General features: G+C 35.4%; 1 protein-coding gene across 7 annotated transcripts in view; it reads left to right on the top strand.

Moving 5' to 3' along the window:
- Positions 1 to 4,668: 4,668 nt before the first annotated feature.
- Positions 4,669 to 21,272, top strand: part of LOC107046730 (patronin) — a 40,003-nt gene continuing 23,399 nt past the window's right edge. For 6 of the 7 annotated variants that reach the window (XM_015269425.1, XM_015269428.1, XM_015269423.1 and 3 more), the window contains exons 1-2: positions 4,669 to 5,085; positions 20,264 to 20,359. In XM_015269425.1, coding sequence (XP_015124911.1) covers positions 4,975 to 5,085; positions 20,264 to 20,359 — 207 coding nt within the window. In that variant the 5' untranslated portion in view covers positions 4,669 to 4,974. Of the gene's footprint in view, positions 5,086 to 20,021; positions 20,107 to 20,263; positions 20,360 to 21,272 lie in introns of those variants that run through there. The other variant, XM_015269427.1, reaches the window with a different exon arrangement.

Here is a 21,272-nt window from a genome sequence, read left to right as displayed (position 1 = left end):
AGATGAATTAAATTAATTTTTTTTGGCATTTTCGTTTTTCGCGATTATCTCGGAAACTATGAGATCCGATCAATTAGTCCCTCATGTATAGGTATTCCAAATTTTTATTTTTTTCCTCATTGAAGTACTTTTGAAAAAAATTGCGAGCTAATAAAAAACATTTGCTAGTTAGGACTTTTTTTAAAATAAATTTTTGAAAAATCTCCCCTGAAAAAAAAGGCGTTATCCCCCTTACTTCATTATTTCCAAAAAATTTTATCGCCAATCGGTAGCAAATTGAAGATTTTTGCGAGTTAAGAAAAAATCGTCAATGCACTCCTATTATTGTGTAAATTAACAATTCCAATTTCAACTGAAAACCAGAGTTGATGACCAGAGTTTGTAGCAAAGATGTCAGACAAGATATGAATGTTTTCTTTGGCTAAAGCTTTGGCTTATTAAAAGCACACAAGCCCCTCATCAATCAATTAACGTCTTGAAATGAAACTAAAAAAATTGCTCGTCTCCAATTATCAAGATTTTTATTGTTTCATTCAGTCGAACGACTCCTAAAAAAACATTTTCACCAGAAAAATGTTCTCAAGCCTTTTCAAGTGTTCTGGCCCTCTCACTAAGTTAAAAAAATAAATAAAAAAATAATTTCTCAATCCCAAACAATTTTATCAGCCCCAAATAATTTCAAAAATTGTTTTTTACTGTTCATTCACTGAGAATTCAATCTTCACCTCATAAAAGGTCATTAAATCCCCCCGAAACGTTCCGCCGTCTTGAAAAAAAAACTTATCAGGTCATTTCCCCTGAAGAAATCGTGCGTAGAATCCCATCAACATCGATCCCACCTCCTATCGTCTTTATTTCCCGAGGTAATAGTCCTCCGCATGTAACACGTATATGGCGTTGTACTTCCTGTGGGCAAGGTTATTTATTCAGTATCTGAATGGCTGCATCTTTGACATTATGGGCGTGTACGATAGTTTGTACATGATCATTAAGACATTTTGCATTCATCTGGTGAATTTTAGTGACCCAAATTGCCTGATAAATTCCGGGAGAGAATGCTGGAGGTATTGAATGTCAGCTGAACTCGTTGATGGGAAGGGGGGGTTGGCAAGACTCCAGGTCCTTAATCATTCCAGGATGCATTATCGACGTTGCTGGAACAGTTTGTTGACTTTAATTTGGGGAATTGAAGGAATTAACTGGACTGAACAAATTGTAATTGGGGAAAAGTTTTTTTTTATTTGATTTATAGTTTTTTGCAATCATCGCTAAGTGATATAGGGGGTTTTGATTGTCTAGAAAAAATATTTTTGCATTTTTTTATTCTTGGATTACTGGTTAGGTTAATTTAGGAATGGAAATTGAAGAAAAACTCATGTTTTTTTCAAATTTCAGTCAGACTATTTTGGGAATATCTCATTAACTAGTGGGTTTAGAAGAAAATAATACAGGAACTTTTTGTAGAGAATTAAATTTCCTAAAAATAAGTCCTTATGACATTTTCCCCTGAAATCACTTATTAGTGAGATAATTTCATTTTTAATTACCGAATTGAAATGAACGAAAGTGGAGGTTTCTAATTTTTCCAGGATTATTCTGCAAATATCTCTAAAACTATAAGACTGAGAGAAAAACATCAAAGGAACTTTTTGTAGGGAATTTAATTCACCACAAAAAGTTATTGTGACGCTTTCATGTAAATCTACTGGTTCACGAGATATTTGCAATTTTCTCTTTCACAATTTTAGAAATCAATAAAACTCTTTTTTCTCGTTTTAATTGTTCCAGTTACGATTTTAATTGCTAGACAACCACGAGGTGCAGCACAGTAGCTCACTCTAATTAACTTTTTGCGACTCGTGATTCATTGCTGACTTAACAAACATTAAACTCGTTTTGTAATAATTAGGGAGGTATCTGAAGTGTGAAGGGAATTTCTTTTTCTCTTTTTTGGATGATTTTTGCGTGATCCCGGGGGACTCTGCGATGGCTTTACGGTCATTTTATTCAGGCATTATCCGCGATGAAAGGAGAGGTGAGGGTATCGGTAATCGATAGTGTCGTTGGGGGACAATGCGGGTGAATAGAAGCATTGATGAGGTCTCAAGAGTTTACTCTAAAATTGTAATGGCTTTTGTTCAGTTTTGCTTTCTTCGCAATCATTTCGGGGTCCAGGGGATTTGGGGCGAATGTCTGGGGACATTTTTTTACAGAGAATTTAATTCCCTAGGAAACAGTATCTCTTGACAATTTCAATAATTCAAAACAAATTTTGGAGATATTCGCAAAAAAACTATTTTTATTCTGTCGTTATTAAATTTTTCGGAGAAAACTTGAGTTTTTTGTTCTTTTCATTGCCAATATCTATAAATGGGAGAGGTTTAGGGCAAAATGTCATAAGAAATTTTTTGTTGAAAATAGAATTTTCTACAGAAAGTTCTTTTGGCATTTCGCTCTAAACCTAGGAGTTCCTGAGATATTATTGAAGTAAAGTAAAGATTTGTTTTGGAATAATTTAATTTCCACATTTTCCGTCATTTTTTATTAATTTCCAGCATTTTGATGGTTATTTAAAGGATAAAGACTTTAGTCTATGCAAATATTATGAGAATATCACTAAAAATTAACAAAAATCCATAAAATCTAAAGAGTTGAAGCGCCCGATGAATCATCGTTTGGCTGAACGCCTCGTAATCCGCATAATTCATGTGCTCCCTCGATCGTTACTGTGATTCACCCTGAAACATCAGCTAACTCATTTATTTTTTCATTCATCAAGAGCAGAAATGAATGAATGAGGGAGAAAAAAAGTGGGAAGAGCGTTCCAACTTCTTTTTAAAGTTTCATTTAATTTTTTTTTCGTGGAGTAATCACATAAATTCAGCTGAACTAGTTTCAGAGGCTCTTTCTTCGTTCTGTTCTGCTTTATTCTGCTCAATTTTTTTTGCTCCACTGGTTTCGGAGTGTTTTCTCTGCGTTATTCAGATGAATCCTATTGATTTTGCGATTCACTATTCCTGCCGGACAGTGAACCTGTCTCCACCAATCTCACTTGAGTCTTACGTAAGTGGGGTTTGTGGTGAATTGAGACGGGAATGCCACTTGAGTTCATGATGCCCCATCAAACATCGAGTACTTGAGACAGCCCTTGGGGCTAATAGAATTCTTCAGAGAATTGGTGAACACAAAATTCAGAAATTTTGTTAAGAGTATTTTTTGGATATCTCGAGAACTATCAACTTTAGAGAAAAAAGTGAGAGGAATTTTTTGAAGGAAATTGAATTCTCTACAAAAAATGTCTTATGACATTTTCTCCTAAACCCACTATTTATCAAGATATTCGCACAATAATGTGGACAAATTTATTCCAAAAAACAGAAAAATCAAAAAATTCCATTCACATTATTTGGTGAATATCTTGAGAACTGTTGAGTTGAGACAAAAACGTCAGAAGAAAAATTTGAAGGCTATGAAATTATCTACAAAAAATGTATTGTGACATTTTCTTCTAAACCCACTAGCTTCAGAGATATTCTCTGAATAATCCACGCATTTGTTTCGTCATCCCTTGAATCTAGTTAACACTGGAAAAAAAATTATAAATTCCCTTGCAAATGTTCGGGATGATTCGAGAATTGATTGCATCAACGACGGCACAACAACTGATTCTTTAAGCAATCAATTCAACTGAAAATTCCCCGAAATCAGTCCATTAAACCAACACGATTCGGCTCTGATTTCAAAATTCCCCGCTGAATGTTGAGAAAAAAAGTGCCAGGGTCTAGATGTGGGTGTTGAAGCGAAAGTTTTACACTTTATTCAGGTTTATTGCCACTCGCGTGGAGGCGTGTATCGCGGGTATGGGTTAAAGAGCGTTGTGCACGGGCCTTTTTCGATTTCTCGCTGCATCCACTGGTATTTCTGCACTCCCATAGCCTCATTGGCTTTGATACACCGACGAAAACAATCCTCTCCAATTTCCCCGACATATTGGCTCTCTCCAAGACCTCTGTAGCGTAAAAACAATCGGAAAACCCGAAGAAAATAAAAAAATGTCAGGATAAACGAAAAAATAAAATACCACAGTATCACAATTTTGAAAATATCTCCGAAACTATTCAATTTACCAAAAAACACCATGAACATTTTTTGTTGGAAATCAAATTCTCTACAAAAAATGTTATGTGACACTTTTCGATAAATCCCACAGTCTAGAAGCTATCCGCAAAACAATAAAACAACGAAAAGAACAAAACTATTTTCTCAACAAAAAACGTTTCTTCATTTTGTAAAAAAATCTCCTAAACAATTCGGTTTAGCGCAAAATGTCAAAAGACCTTTTTTGCAGAGAATTTAATTTCCAGCAAAAAGTGTATTGTGACATTTTTTTCTAGAACTCACGGTTCAGGAAAAATTCTCAAGTGAAAAAAAAAATTGTAATTTTATTTTATTTTTTTTCAAATGCAAACAATTCCGTAATAAATCCCACACGAATTCTCAATCCACTTCTCTCATTCCCCCCGTGAATCAATCTTCAACGGCAACACACTCACCTCACGGCATGCCCCTCTCCTTTTACACCTCCTTATCCTCTCGTTCGTTCACAATCGTCGAGAGTTTATCCAAACGCCAATGCAGCCACTGTATTACCAGTCGGTTCCGCTCTTCCTCGCCTTCCGCTTCGTACCCCCCCGTGTTCATTAGCCATCGAGACACCTCAAAGGCCTCGATAACTGTCTCAAACAATCCCGCAATATTTAAAAGAATTTTTTTTGCAATTTTCAAGTTGTGACTCCTGGACTCACAAGTGCCTGTTTATCAGTGAAGTTCGTGGTCTCCAGTGTCAATTACCCAGGAATACTCTACCATTGAGATGATAGTGAAGAGTTTATGTGCAATAATGCAGTGACACTGCTGTTACCTCGACAATTGGATTAAATATTGGGGTTTTTTCTTGTGGAGGCGCAGCTGGAAATGGCGAGCGAGGTCATGCTCGCACCGAGGACGGCTCCAAAGCCGTCCTGCCCCGGGGACATTGACGATGTTGTTGATATATTCAGAAATGCTTCCGTATCCACCATTTATGTGAGTTCTTCCTTCAATCCTTATCCTAGGATTTTTTATTTTTTATTTATCTTGAGGTCAGACCTTCCGATCTTTTTCTCTATTTACGAATTATTTTTTTTTGTATGGAAATTCAGCTTTGATGAGGATAATAATTCGAAAATTACAGTTTGCATTTTTTTTTCATTTTCATTTGTCGGAGAATTAAATTCATTGAATTAATTTTTTTTTTGCGTAAATTTTTTTAGTTGTTAAAAAACTCAATTCATTGGAAATTCAAATGAATGTCATTTTTTTTACTATTTTTATTTGTATTCAATCTGAAGATACACTTTAGATATTTTTCTCTAATAAAATACAAATGTTTGAATGATTTAATTCGGTTGGAAATTCATTTCTGATTAAGTTAATGATCATCTTTATCTTGATAATTACCCACGTGGGTAAGCAAGTCCATAATTTGTGTTTAATGAATTTATTTTGGATAATTTTAGTTTGTTGAAAATACTCGGTTGGTGAATATAACGATTTAAAAATTATTATGCATCAATTCTTTTGTTTATCGAAGAATTTAATTAATTCAAAATGAATTCAAATGCAGTGAAAATTCAAATGAATGTCATTCGGCTGCTATTTTTATTTGCATTCGATCTGAAGATCGGAATGTTTCTGACATCACCTTATATATTTTCCTCCAACAAAATACAAATGTTTGAATGATTGGATGAACTTATTTTTTATGATTTCATTTAGTTGGAACTGCTTATTTAGTTAATATAACGATTTAAAAATTATTTTGCATCAATTCTTTTAATTATCGAAGAATTAATTCAAAATTCAAATAAATGTCATTCTTTCACTACTTTTATTCGTATTCAGTCTCAAGATAAAACGTTGAGAATATTTCTGACATCACTTTATCTATTTACCTCCAACAAAATACAAATGTTCGAATGATTTCATTCGGTTGGAAATTCCTTTTTTATCAACTTAATGTCGATATTTATCCTCGTCATCGCCCCACGCGGGTAATTAGTCTCTCAACGCATCTTTGATGAACTTAATGATGTAGAAATTGTTTTGTATGGATTTGTTTGAGGATTTTATTCAATGGAAATTGTTAAGAAATGTTGAATGCATCACACGACTGCATTTATATCCATTCAACCCATTTTGAGGAAATGAGAATGAAGAATCTCCGATGAACAATAATCTTTGTTAAACCGTAGCAGCATGACAGCGCTGCGGCTCACGTGTGACCAAGAATGGGAATGTCAAGGCACTGATCTCACTCACACGATATATGATGCGGTCACGGGCGCTGGACAAGGGTAGGGAGATCAAAACAGAAATAATATGAGAACATTTCGGGGGGATTCGATGCCTTATTGGATTACCAGACCAACCAGTCTCGTGCGTTAAATATTTTTCTTAAAATAGAGTCATTACAAACTGAACTGACACAACCCCAGTAAATAATTCTTGATCAAAGCAACAACTACCAAATTTAATGAAATTCCAGAATTCAAATTTTTGGACGAATTTACTTTGCGAATATCTCGATAACTGTTGGATTTAAAGAAAAACTTGAAATGACTTTTTTGCAGAGAATTCAATTTCCTACAAAAAATTTCTTGTGACTTTTTCCTCTAAACCTAATGGATTCGGAGATATCTGCAAAATAATGAAGATGACATTTCTCAGTCTGATTGAAATTTACTTCAACCTATGTTAAAATTTTTGTAAATATCTCGGGAACGAAGATGTTTATCAAAAAATGTGAAAAGACAATTTTCCCAGAGAATTGAATTTTTCACAAAAAATGTCTTTTCACATTTTCCCCTAAACCCGTTGATTCCCTAGATATTTCTGAACTCCTCCGTAAATTCTTGTTATTTTCACTCAATTTCCTTTCCCCACGGATTATAAGTAGACCAACTATCCATCGTGAATGGCATTCAATTCTCATGATGGTCAGAGGAAAGGTACCTAGAAAATTCAATCGACTCTTTCATTTATCCTGCAAGTAATAACCCATAAACTCCTCATCGATCGATAGTAATCGGTTGTAATCCACTGGCCTCAAGGGATTTCCATCGAATTTATTAAACAGATGATTACGAAATGGCCTCTCTCGTCTGTTCCTCTTGAGTTTCACACAAACCAAAACAAGATGTGTGTGGGTTTGTCCTTTAATCTGGGCTATCCTCGGTGAGTCTCGAGGCGAGCCGTTTTCCGGTCGATAAATGCCTCGTTCTCGTGGATTCAAACGTCTCGTGCTTGGTATTGTTACTCGTGCGTGGAATTATTTTCCTTGGAATATCCATAATTAATTCATCATCATCGTCACAACTTATCGATTTTCCATAATTTTTCCCATTCCCGAAGAATTAATTAATTTCATGGATTAAATATTTTTTTTTACTTATTAACAATTTATTCCAAGTTACAGGAACTAAAATCCATTGAGTCATCATTTTTTTATGCATTAAAGAATTGTTTCTGATGGAATATATTCAGAATTTTTTAATGTTCATGATTTATTTAATTGAATAGTGATTTTTTTATGGATATTAATAACAGAAATTGATAAATAAATTATTAATTGGATTTACAGAGTCAATTCTATTATTTTCATCATTTCTTCTGACTTATAAAGACTAAAATCCGATAACAATTGATTGTTTTATGCAATAAAAAATGTTTTTAACTCAGAAAATCCATAAAAATAAATTTAAAAAATCTTATTTGATGAAATATGTTGGAAATAACTCAAGAACGGTCAAAATCCCAATTAATATTTCATAACTCTCTATCCCCAAACGATTAGTTAAATGAATTGTATAAATTTATACTACTTAATCACTTCTCAAGTTCAATTTTTTCATCTTGATAATTTCTTTCATATCATAAATACCTGAAATGCCCAAAAAATTCATTCGATAAAAAAAGTCTTCAACAAATCCATTAAAAAAATCATGAGAAATAATTATATTTCTTGAAATACATTCAGAATATCTCAAGAATTGTCGAAATCGTGTGGGTTAGGAATGAAGTTACCTCCCACATCCCACCAGAAAGCCACTCTCAATCTCGATAATAATTCAGCAGTTTAATGCGTCCTAATATCGATACTTGATGATAAAATCTCCCCCCGCCAGAAACTTGAGAATCATTAATTTTTCCCTCATTCACATTTTTCACTGAATTCTATCTGCATTTCGTGCCCCGATCGAGTCACTTCCGTGCGTGCACGGTATCCTCACGTCTTCCAAGAGAGTTCCAAGTCTCACGTGACCTCCACAATGTTAATATTAAACATATCTCTCATTATATTTTTGTTCTCCACGACTTTTCATTAATTCCTTTGTGGTTTTGTTCAATGATTTCAAGCAATCACTCACTCACTGCTGATGAAACTCATTGAAAATATCGTTGGTGACTTTGCATTTCACCTTGTGCTCATTTCCGTGGGATCACTGGTGATCTCTATCTGCATTGAAACTCATCGCTGAGGTTTTTCGATGTGTGGGAGAATGATTCGGGAGAAATTGGAGGGGATTTCAGAGTATTGAGACTTTTACTATCGTTGGGATTGGGTTCAGATGGTGATGATGATGGAATTTTAATTATTCATTTGGTTTATTTATGGATCTGTTGATTTATTGAATATCTTGGGGGAAAATGCCAGGGAATTATCGGAAAATTGATTTTTTTGTAATGTTTTTTGATGTTGAAAAAATTTTTTGATCGCAAAAAATGACGTTTTTACCCTTCTACTACCCTCAAGTACGTGTCCCAGGGGGTTGGTAATTTTTTAGGGGATTGAGAAAGTCCTTAGGAACATTCTCTAGTAGGAGTTGTTTGGTGTTTATAGATATTTCATGTCTAAAAAATTTTTTTTGGTTAGAAAATCCCAAAAAATGACGTTTTTACCCTCCTACTACCCTCAAGTACGTGTCCCAGGGGGTTGGTGATTTTTTAGGGGATTGAGAAAGTCCTTAGGAACATTCTCCAGTAGGAGTTGTTTGGTGTTTATAGATATTTCATGTCTAAAAAATTTTTTTTGGTTAGAAAATCCCAAAAAATGACGTTTTTACCCTCCTACTACCCTCAAGTACGTGTCCCAGGGGGTTGGTGATTTTTTAGGGGATTGAGAAAGTCCTTAGGAACATTCTCCAGTAGGAGTTGTTTGGTGTTTATAGATATTTCATGTTAAAAATTTTTTTTTTTATGTGAAAATTGCAAAATCACAAAATTTGTGTTTCAGTTTTCACTTTTTCCACATACTTTTGATAGTTCTGAATAGCCCGCCGCTTAAATAGTCGGAATCGACTTTTACTTGGCGAATAAATTCAATTTTGGCGACAGTCGACTTTTCCCCTTCTGCGTGTGACACGCCAAACCACGGAATTCCCTGCGTGTGACCCGCCAAACCCCGAAATTCCCTGCGTGTGACACGCACGGTGCAAATAGCCACAGCCTTAAAAAAATTAAGAATCCATCAATTTCCTCACGCATCTCAACTTTAAATTCCATAAAAAATAATAATTTTATACTTAATTACGTACCTCACGGACGATTAACCATATATTTAATCCACCTTCTGCCCACTGAGACTTAATTAACAATAATCGGAGTACAACAAAGTGCATCATAACCCGAAGAATCTCAACGGTATCTGAATGAGGATAACAGTAAGCGGTTAAATCCAAGTGAATACGAGGAGAAAAACCCGAAGATGCTTTTTTTTCAACTCAAAAAAACAATACGAATACCGTGAGTGTACGGAATTGTGGACTCACGGAACCGGAAGGAAGGTTTTGTCACAAAAACTGAAGGCAAAATGTCTGATGGAGTGGAGGAGCGAGAAGGAGGCGATTAGATCCACTTTGACTCGCTCATGATTGATCGGTTGATCGACGATGAGAACTATTTATACACCTGGACACGAGTTTGTGGCGATCTAGAGTCACGTCTTGTCTTTCAGAGAGTCATGTTCAAAGTGAAATGCTAGCGAGGGATATTCCAATGACATCTTGTCAATTTCTTTCAGAAATGAACTGAATATCAAGTTCAAAGGAGAATTTTTCTTATTTTAACTGGACGAGAAGACACGTGACGACAATTTTTAATGACATTATGATTTTTTCATTGAGGAAAAAACGTTTTTTAATTAATGAACAATTCAATTCGTTCAAGATTTTAATTTTTAATACTCAGGAAAAGTCATAAACACGAAAAAATAGAAATTACAAAATAAATTAATATATTCAATCAAATACAATTTTTTAATGGATTTGTTTGTTTTTGTTGAGCTAAATTTTTTTTTCAATCCATAAAAAAATTAACGAGTGATATTTCTACAGGAGATGTTCTAATTAAATAATTTTTTATATTTAAATGAGAAAATCAAACACGTGATGACATTTTTTCAAGTATAACAAGAACATTCACACGAAGAGAAGATCATGTAACTATCAAAACGTATTTTCCTAGTCATTTCGTCACTATTTTTTGTTTGTTGTTTTTTTTAATGGAGAGGGAACTATATCGATTAATCAGGGATGCATGCAGTCATTGAAGTGATGAGACGAGACCGGCTAGGTTAATGGCGACAAGGGGATTAATTAGTGGCATGACACAGTGCTGGAGATGTTTTATTACCAGACACGACATTAGTAAGGAGTGGTCGTGGTAAACAAATTTTTTTCACCTAAAAAAAATATTTAAAAAAGTTAAAATCCAAAATTCGTAGAGAATTTTTTTTTCAGCTCTTAAAAAAAATTGTCTTCATGAAAATTTTAGTATCTTCCTTCATTTCAAAGATATTTACCAAACAAAATATAAAAACTGTTGACTAATACTTTAAAAATAAAGAGAAATCGATCAATCAATTGAAAAAAATAATAAAAATTTCTAGAAGGAGTTGACAATTTTGCAATTTAAATAGTGAATTCAACAAATTTATTTAGATTATCTCTAAACTCATTTGAAAGTCCTCAATTGTAAAATTTCCCAACATTATTTCTCCTTCAATAGCTGAATTTATTTCTGTCTACTAAACCATATCGACTCTTAATTGAAATTTCCGGCCAATGGCTCCGATCGAAAATACTTTTACCTGGGCCCCCCAACAGATCCAACCATTTACGGTATTCTTGTATACTGGTGTCTCCAGAGTCAACATCATCCCCACAACTTCCGCATGGTCCACTTTCTCCGGTTTGATATTTAATTCGGGTGTGTGTACGGTCAGACTCGCCGCTCGGTCGTTAAACCCATTTGCCGCAATTAAGAATGGAGTCAGCGCCGCGTCCGAGCACTCGGTACTCGGTCGGTCAGCCAGTTGGCAGGTTCTTCTAGGATTTGGTGATTATTAGGTTAGTTAGGGGGAATTTCCGGCCAGCAACTATTTTTTTAATGACATTTAGAGGTGTAGAATTGATTATAATCATTTAAATCTTCAATTGTTGTCGTCTTTTTTATTGATCGCGCAATTATCTCGATGACAAGTGGTCTGAGCAGAAAATATGCAAATAAATTTTTTGTAGAGAATTAAATTTCCCGCGAAAAATGTTCTGTAATATTTTTCTGTAAATCCACTCGTTAATGAGATAATTCTTCTCAAACTTTGTTCATTTTTTTTTCACTCTAAAATAATTTCTTCTGGAGTTGACATTTTTGTGTTGGTTTTAGGTGAGGGTCAAATGGTTTGGGGGTCAAACGACCCTTGAGGATCGCGTCGCCTTTATACCGTTGACCCTAAACGTTTGTAAGGGTTGTTTAACTCAAGACCATTTGACCTCCAACCTTCAACGTTTTTAAGGCCATTTGACCATTTGACCCTCAACTCCAAATGTTCTTAAGAGTCATTTGACCCTTACGACCATTTGACCTTCAACCTTGAACGTTCTTAAGAGTCATTTGACCCTTACAACCATTTGACCTCCAACCTTGAATGTTCTTAAGAGTCATTTGACCCTTACAACCATTTGACCTCTAACCTTAAACATTTTCCAGGGTCGTTTGACCCTCAAGATCACGTGGCCCTCGGCCCCGAACGTCATTAAGGGTCAAAACCTTTCTGATCACTCTGCCCTCCCCCTTCGACCCTTAACCCTAAATATTCTCCATTATCATTTGACCCTCAACTAAATCAAAATATATTCACGTAAAAATTATTAGAGATTCATCTAAAATAGACTAATCTCAACATTCAACTCCCCCTTTTATCACGTCAGCAACCACGTGAAATGACATAATCGCCCAGTAACACTAAAAAGACGCTTAAACATTTAAAAATTATCAGTGAACATGAGTATTCACGAGAGTAACAACCCCACGTTAAACGGTTAACGTAATCATCGGTGCGTGCGATGACGATCCACATACGAAACAGTGCGAGTTCCTCAGGCACGAGCCATCCTCTTCTCCTTTACTGTAAAACTAGTCTGCTCGTGATGTTCGAGCACATTTGATGGTTTCAGTGGTTTCAGAACAATAAATTGTAATGGAGAGCCCGGAAAAGCGTCGAAAATCCGTTGATAATTGATTTAAAGTTACTGGGGTTATTATCCTGAATCATGTGCTGTTTTTCACTCGTTCTCATTGATCTGATTATCGAGTTGGGGATTGCAGTGGTGGACAGATGATTTGGATACTCAAACTCGTTCTGGTGAGACTTTCTAAGGATTTTACATCCGTTTTTTTGGGGGAAAAATGAGCTTTTTGCGGTTTCGATGAATATTCATACGATTTATTTGATATGTTGGACGAGTCTCGCAACCAGTTCGAGGGAAAGGAATGTTGGGAGATGCTCTCAGGTGGATAATTGCAGTGGTGCAGGAGGTACTAGTCTCTGGTGATGGGTTATGATTATCGTCATTGAGGGATTCCTTGAAAAATGAAAATTGTTGGGCTTTTTTTATTGAAAAAAAATTAAATCGCTGGGGGAACTGGTGGAGGTCAGCTGGGGGGTTTTGTTGGTTTAACACGTGGATACGGTTTCATTGTCCTTGAGACAATTCTGGTATCTTCAACGTATTTTTAATTTTTTTCGTTGATTCCAATTTTGAAGGGAATATTTTTGGAGAGATTTGTGATTTTTTGAAAAAATTTATTTTCGTAATTTTGGGAATATCTCGAAATCTAGTAGGTTTAGGGGAAAATGTTATAGGACTTGTCTTATAGATTATTGAAATCTCTACAAAAAAGCTCTTCTGACATTTTTGGATGAACCTCTTCGTTTTGAAGATATTTGATGAGTCATTTAAACTGTTTCTGTACCTCTTGGACATACTGTTGAGAATTTCATTTAGAACATTTTGATATCTCAAAAACCACTGGATTTATCAAAAAATGTGAAGAAACATTTTTTGTAACTCATAAAATTCCCTTACAAAAATGTTCTCGACTTTTTTTGCTCAAATCATTAGTTTCGGAGATAATCCCTGGAAAAAAATCACTCGCAAACTAATTTTCCGTTTTGAAAACCTATGAAAGACAAGAAAAAACCGAATGAAAAAACAACTTGCTGAAGTAAACTGGAAGTTCTTCATAGAATATGCATGATCCCACATCGTGCCGGGTTTGCGTGTCTTCGGTAACCCAACGTTAATTTCAGTTGTATAGAATCAAGATATGAGCCTTGAGTGGGAGTTAATTGAAAGGCTTGTGAATTAATTCACCAAGTGCAGTGAATGGAGCACCCCAAAATGTACCGTTCACAGCGGAAGTTTGCCTAGGAATACCGGGAAATAATTCACACCTCGATATCGTAATTAATTGAATCAAGAATTCCACTTCAGATAACAAAATTCACATTTCATTTAAAAAACGAAGAGCAAACTTGCCCCTGCAAGAACCTCATCATCTCGAGTAGAAAGTCGGGGAAATTTCCGCTGGAAAACTCAATATGACGACCTCTGAAACCTCAAAAGTTCCGGAGATACAGCGAATGCAAGTTTCGATAATGAAAACTTTTTTTTCGTTTTTCACCGGAGATTGAGGGGCTGCGGGGGTCATAAACCCGTGTTTTCCAGCGGAAATTTCCCCAGCTATTGAATGAAAAAATTGTCTCGACGCCATCTTGAAAATTCGAATTCAGGAATTTAAAAAAAATGTCCTTTTCTTCGATTGTTGCGTGAAAAATTGTCTTTTCATTGCTGTGAGAAATAATGATGGCGTTGGCGACTCTGAGGTACCATCCTACACTTTCCCAAGCCTACGCTCAGGTGGTGAGGTACAGGAAGCTTCGACATGTACAGCAAAAACTTGAGTAACTCCCCAAGGGCCTGTATCATATCATAAACCTCGGTATCCCCAACCCTGTGTGGGCTGTGAAATTCACTGTATCGTATCTCTCTGGAATCTCGCTCGTTCATGCACCACAATTACCACTCCAACACCACTGGGGAAATGTCAAAACATTAATTTATTGCTTGTTATTCAGTTTGTCTTGGATGCGAGAAATTGGATAAAAGTGAATGAGAAATGAATGACTGTTTTTTTTTCGTCACGTTTTTTAGATATTGGGGTCAATGGCTTTTGGGCCTCTGTGAAGGTTGGAATGGAAATCGATTCGTCTCGCGGTTCATGAAATTCCGAAGATCACTTATAATTTTTTATCAATGACTTCTCAATATAAAGAGCAAGCAAAAGAATTCTGGAGAAAAATTTCAACAATTTTTTTTCAATCAGGGAATATCTTTGGAAGGAAGAGGTTTAGGGTAAAATGTCACTCAACATTTTTTGTAGAGAATTTCAAGGACTACAGACAAGTTTTTATGACATTTTGCCATAAGTCCGATGGTGTCCGAGATATTCGTGAAATCGTCTGGAATGGTTTGGCGAGGCTGTTTAACAAATCACCAGATTTTGTTTTCGCTAGATTGTGAATATCCTGAAATCCATCAGTATTATCCAAAAATGTCATATGAGCTTTATCGTAGGTCACGAAATTCTCTAGAAAAAGTTTCTGTGACATTTTTGTCTGAGCCGAATATTTCTAGAGTTATCCCAAAATAAGTTGACCTTTTTTTCATTTCTTGACTTTTGCGGGAATAATTATCAGGATCTGATCAATGAAAGAGAGTTGTTCTGTGCATTTTTAGTAGAAGATAGGTGCGAGAATAGAGTCTTGGTATTGAGCCTCGAGGTGAAATTCCCAGGTGTTCACCGATGTTCTCTCATTTCATCATTAACACTGTTGACATCGATCACTTTCCCGTCGTTTCTGGCAGGTGACACAGTATGTCACATGGACCTTAAACTCTGCATCGTTGCATTTTCTCAAAACTCTTTTTATGGCTAACACTCACTGCTGCTGAGAGAGAGAACTTGTTTCAAGTATTTTTATGCGTTAAACATTCCCTCGTTTTCTCTTCAAGAAAAAAAAAACTAAAAAAATGAAACGAGATGAAACCCCATTCCGCACTATTCTTCGAATATCTCGTAAACGGCATTAGCTACGACGATTGACCTAATGACCTTTTTTAGAAAATTTAATTCTCCACAAAAAATTATCTATGATATTTTCCCCTAAACTGATTAGTTTCCGAGATACTCCCAAAAAACTAAACATAACTAAACATAGACTTTCAAATTTTTAGTTGATTTCGAAGAAAATAAATTGGAAACGGTTTTCCTGGATTTTCTGGAGTACTTTCACCCCCTTCACGTTTGAATATAAAAAAAAATGATGCCAGTAAAAATATAAACTCCAAGAAGTGAAACAATGGCGTTCAACTTCCCCAAGCCCAAGCCTTTGGCTTTAACACTCTCAAGCGTTTGTTTTCCCAACGACTCGTTGTTTCGCGACGATGGCATCTGCTCCTCAACCGGATGACGGTTCCACATCCAAAGCTGACATTTTCCATGTCAAAACACCTAGAAATACCACCACAAGAAAACCGGCATTTGCATTTATGAATGGAAATAAATACTGCTATTTCTCGTTGTATCAAATGCAACCAAATTTGGGTAATAATTACGTTAATGATGATTACGTGCGATTTAATGCCGCTTCGAGCCGAAAATGGTGGTGTACCGGTGATTTACACGTAAATGGGAGTTGGCTGGCACAACCTACCAACCTACTACTGTCGCGGGTTATGAGAGAGAGAGGAATGGATTAAGTGATTTATCTAGAAAGTCCAGGAGAAGTCACATTCGTGGGTCACGCTCACCTCGATGTCCCTTGGCTATTGCCATGTGGGGAGGGGGACACATGCTCTACATAAACAGAACCATGATAACTAGAGAATAGGGTGTAAAGGGGGTGAGAAGAATTTTTTTTAAGGATGAAAGAAGTGAAACTAAAAGAGAAAAAAAGGGAAATGAAAGGAGTTTGAGAGTTATTTATGAATACCTGCGACGGGAAGGGGGAGGGGCTGGAGGAGGTGAGGGGTGGCAACTTAAAAAAAAGTCGTTTGATTTTTTTTTGGTTGATTGAATGGTTTTCGAGATGTTTGTAGAATAGCTTAAAGTGTTTTAGAGGGATTTTCAATGATTTCAAAAATTTCATTCAGATTCTTTTGGAAATATCTCGGGAATGAGGAGGTTGAGGAGAAAAAGTTGCAAGACATTTTTTGTGGAGAATTTCATGGGCTGCAAAACATTTTTTATGATATTTTTCGATAAATTGAGTAGTTTTTGAGATATTCGGGAAAATGTGGACTCTTTTTGGTAGAGTTTTTGATAATTCAAATACCTCCGGAAGGATGACATTTAGGAAAAAAGGTCTCGGAATATTTTTTGTGGAGAATTTCGTGGGCTACAAAAAATTTCTTGTGGCATTTTTCGATAAATCTCATAGCTTTCGAGATATTCGAAAAATAGTGCGTGTAGTGTATTTCAAATTCGTCTCATACCTGAAAAATAATCAACTAAATTTAATCAACAAAAGGGAGGCTAAGAATTTTCCACAAAAATATCATTCTGAAGGTGAAATTCAGTGGTTCAGAAAGGTGAGCGTAAGCTTCCTGGCCCGTAAAATAACGCTGAGAAGAGTGCAATGAGATTGCTGGAGGGAATGAAGGAAAATATTTCGAAATTGAATTCCAAGATGTTTCTGCAAATCCCTGACCCGCATAAAATACATTTTCCCATTAAATGAGATTATTTTCCGAGAAATAGTCACCAATCTTTAAACAACAATCAATACATTTATTTAGTGAAAAAGAAAGAGAAAACAAAATAAATTAAATGAATAAATGAAATAATGAATGAAGGAATGTTTTGAGTGCAAGGAGCAAATAATTTGGATGATTTCACGGTACAGATGATTGAATTTGACTTTGAAAGTGTGTAGGGTCGGGTGGAAAGCGGGTCAGGCCGATTGGGGTTTGGCCCATCGACTTTTCAAAGGCCCCTTGGGCACTCTATCCAAATTGTGAATCGTCCAAGTGTCTTAATCCAATATTTTCCTCCGAGAGGCTATTGCCGAGCCAAAGGAAGAGTGGAATTCTGTCGAAAAAAATTTGCCCTTCCAAATCTTCTTCAACTGCCCAGTACACCGATAGAGAATGAATGACGCAATTCAGTTGTTGGTGATGCGAGACAATCGACTCAATCTTATGTTGTAAGACATTTTTTGTGGAGAATTTCGTGGGCTTAAAAAAGATTTCGATACATTCGATTTTGTTACATTTTTTCGTGCAATTTTCAGTCATTTCAAAAATTTCGTTCCGATTCTTTCGAGAATATCTCGGGAATGACCGGGTTTAGAAAAAAAATGTCATGATACATTTTTATGGAGAATTTCGTGGGCTACAAAAAAGATCTTGTGACATTTTTTAATAAATTGATGAGTTTTTGAGATATTTGGAAAACAGTAGCCAATATGAATCTTCGTCTCAATCCAATATTTTCCTCTGAGAAGTTATTTTCGAGCCGAATAAAAACTGGAATTCCGTCGACGAAAATTCGCTCTCCGAAATCTTCTTCAACTGTCCCGTACACCGATAGAGAATGAATGACGCAATTCAGTTATTGCTGATGCGAAACAATTGACCCAATCCGCGGAATGACCGGGACTGTTTCATCGAGTGAATCGCGTCGTGGTCACTATTGTAATGCAATCCCCGTGTCGTTGCCGTAACGCCCTTCCCGGCCTTACCAACTATGACTGAGCGTCTTTTTATAGAATAACTAGCGATTGAAATCTATGTGCATGAGTGTGGATGATAAAATTAACGTGACGAAAGGGGAAGAATTTTTTTTTTTTTGAGAATTGGGTTAAGACTGACTTTAGTCGTTGATATCTGTTGAACAAATGATGCGATTTCGACGAGTCAGCGCTCATTTTGAAGCCTAAAAAAATACCTGAAAGTTGAATAAAAATCGGGAAATTTCACTCTGCGGTTTGCGAGTTATCCACGATTACAGACGATGCATTTTCTTGGCTCACTACTATCAGGTGCAATTTTATTTTTTTGAAATTGTGTCATTATCTCCTTAACGAGGGGTTTTAGGCGGAAATACCTCGAGACCTTTTTTGTAGAGAATTCAATTTCCTACAAAAATGTCTTATGAAATTTTCTTGTACATCAATTAGATAACAAGATAATTCAACATTTATGAGAGTCTAGAAAACCGAGTCCTTCTATTTTGCGTTTTACGATCGTTAAAACCGCCTATTTTATTTTATTCTCCAACGGCCTTAAAGAATTTCTCTCTTCGCAATTCCACTCATCATTGTTCCACAAAACCAAAGAGAATAAGCGATTCGCCCTTGAGATTCTCCTCACCTCAACTGCAATTGAAAAGTTGCAAAAGAAAAATCGGGGGGAAAAAAATTATTCAAGACAAATGGGAAAATAATTTACTCGTAAAAAATGATTGATACCTTTTATTTGTGATTGTTTATAGCTGTCGGGCCGGATATTCCGGTTGGTGAGTCCTCGTACTTGCGCGAATAACAGTTGGGTTTAACTCCCAACTCGTGGATCGATAGAATAATCGCATACCTGTTCCGTACGAACAGCGACCCCCTTTACCCAGAGTTGCATGTGTGTCTTTGACCCCGATTACATATCTCCATCGTCGGTCAATTTTTGGGATCAATTTTCACGGGATTTCACTCGTGAAAAATTTCTTTTTACCCTGCGTCGGTCCCATCAACTGTGAAATTATGCAGTTATCTCGTTAACGAGTAATTTTGAGAGAAAATTTCATTAAAACTTTTTTGTAGAGAATTTAATTTTCCACATAAAATATCTTATGACATTTTTCCCTATAATCAATCTTACTTGGTTAAAATGGTCATTAGAAAAAAAGAAAACACTCCATGTTTGCACTGTTTTCATTCATTAATCTTCTCAATTATACAATTATCTCGTTAACGATTAATTTTACGAGAAAATGTCATTAAATCTTTTTTATAGGGAACTTAACTTCCCACATAAAATATTTTATGGCATTTTTCCATAAAATCAATGCTATTCCGTCAAAAAGATGAATAAAACATGAAAAAAAACTCCATGCTTTCATTTTTTTCATTAATGTTCTTAACTATGCAATTATCTCGTTGAGGATCAATTTTAGGCAAAAATTTCATAAGATCTTTTTTGTAGAGAATTAAATTTCCCACAAAAATGTCTTGTGACATTTTATCCTGAATTAATTTGCTGCTGAGATACAGAAATCGGAGAAAATCACTCCGATAAAATTCCTGCATTAATCTCAATAATTTTCCTCGTCGATTAATCAATTTTCATAGATCAATTAATCACTCGAGACTTGGAAAGTGCATACCAATGATACTGATGCAAATGCCTGAATTTACTCACGTGGAAATAGCATTTAATGCGAGAAAACGGAAATCTATGAATAGCAGAGTCCGTGTAGTCTCTAAACGTGTGAATGTATGGGCTTTGGAGTTCAAGTGAAAATGCACAAGTGGCTTCTAAGAGTGTCTCGGCCTAGTTGCCGAGTGCCCAGACAACCGAGGGACAGTGGATTTAGCCGTCTGTGAGATGTAAAATTATCGCAGTGGGCTTTGTGATGATTTAATTACTCCAAATCCCGTGTGATCTCCAGGTTTAAATATTTTTTCATCAATATAATTAACACAAACAGTGGCAACAAATATTTTCAATAATTTGTTGAGCCCAAAAGTGCCTAAAATAAATTAATAATGGAGTAAAAATACAGGCGAACGTTTTAATAATTTTTATTGTCATTTTTTGCATTGCAGGCCAAACAACGTGCCTCCATGAAATGGCTACTATCCAAGGCATACAACAATCGAGTCCCGGAGAACCTCCGGGAGCCTTACTACCGCGATCTTGAGGTAAATATGTTGAAAAAAATATTTAGAATCAAGTTCTTTATTTTTTTTTTAATAGTTCACAAGCTCTACATTCTCTATGCACCAATGGTAAACCCAGAGTGTAAAATATCTGAGAATGACCAGAAACATCATGACAAACGATAAATAAAATAAATAAAATCGAAATACGAATGACAAGATAAATGATAAAAATCAGAATGATTTACATAGCAAACAATACCAACTAACTAAAGGTGGATCTGTCATGATTGACGAGGTTTTGCTCAGCAGATCAGTGAATACAATGTTTACATAATCATCGTGCTTAAATTAATGTGAATGCAAGCCTCAAATTAATTTCATTCGCCAGTGATAATTCGAGGGATAAGTATGGGAATGTTAATTTGTTATGATTATACATGTCAACTCTCACACCATGCGTTCACTCCCACCTTTCCACAATTTTTTCAACTTCAGTTTAATGAAGAAATCCCAGATAAAATTAAAAACTCGTGCTCTCGATGTTTTTATCAATAAAAAATGACTTTGAAATTTTTTACATAAGTTTTAAAAAATTTGTAAGCTTTATTTCGTAGATATCTCGTTAACTATTGGGTTTAGAGAAAAATGTGAAAACAAATTTTTTGTCGAGAATTAAATTTTTCACAGAAAGTGTCCACGACATTTTTCTCTAAACCTGATAGTTTCCGAGGTGTCGATAAATAATCTGCAAACAAATTTTGTTATTCATTCAACTACCGTTTTTATCAATAAAAAATTCAAGTTTAAAAAATTTTGTGGACTCTGTTTCGTCAATATCTCGTTAATTATTAGGTTTAGAGGAAAATATCAAATTAATTTGTTGCATCAATTTCTTATCGTTTGATCACAAAATTCCTCGTAATAATTTTTGACACTTCTAAATTCATTAATG

This window comes from Diachasma alloeum, unplaced genomic scaffold (genome assembly GCF_001412515.2).
Source record: "Diachasma alloeum isolate Michigan unplaced genomic scaffold, Dall2.0 Dall_scaffold_01785, whole genome shotgun sequence".
NCBI classification, from domain to species: Eukaryota; Metazoa; Arthropoda; class Insecta; order Hymenoptera; family Braconidae; genus Diachasma; species Diachasma alloeum.
Note: the sequence above shows the minus strand (reverse complement) of the source record. Positions and strands in the feature narration are given on the sequence as shown.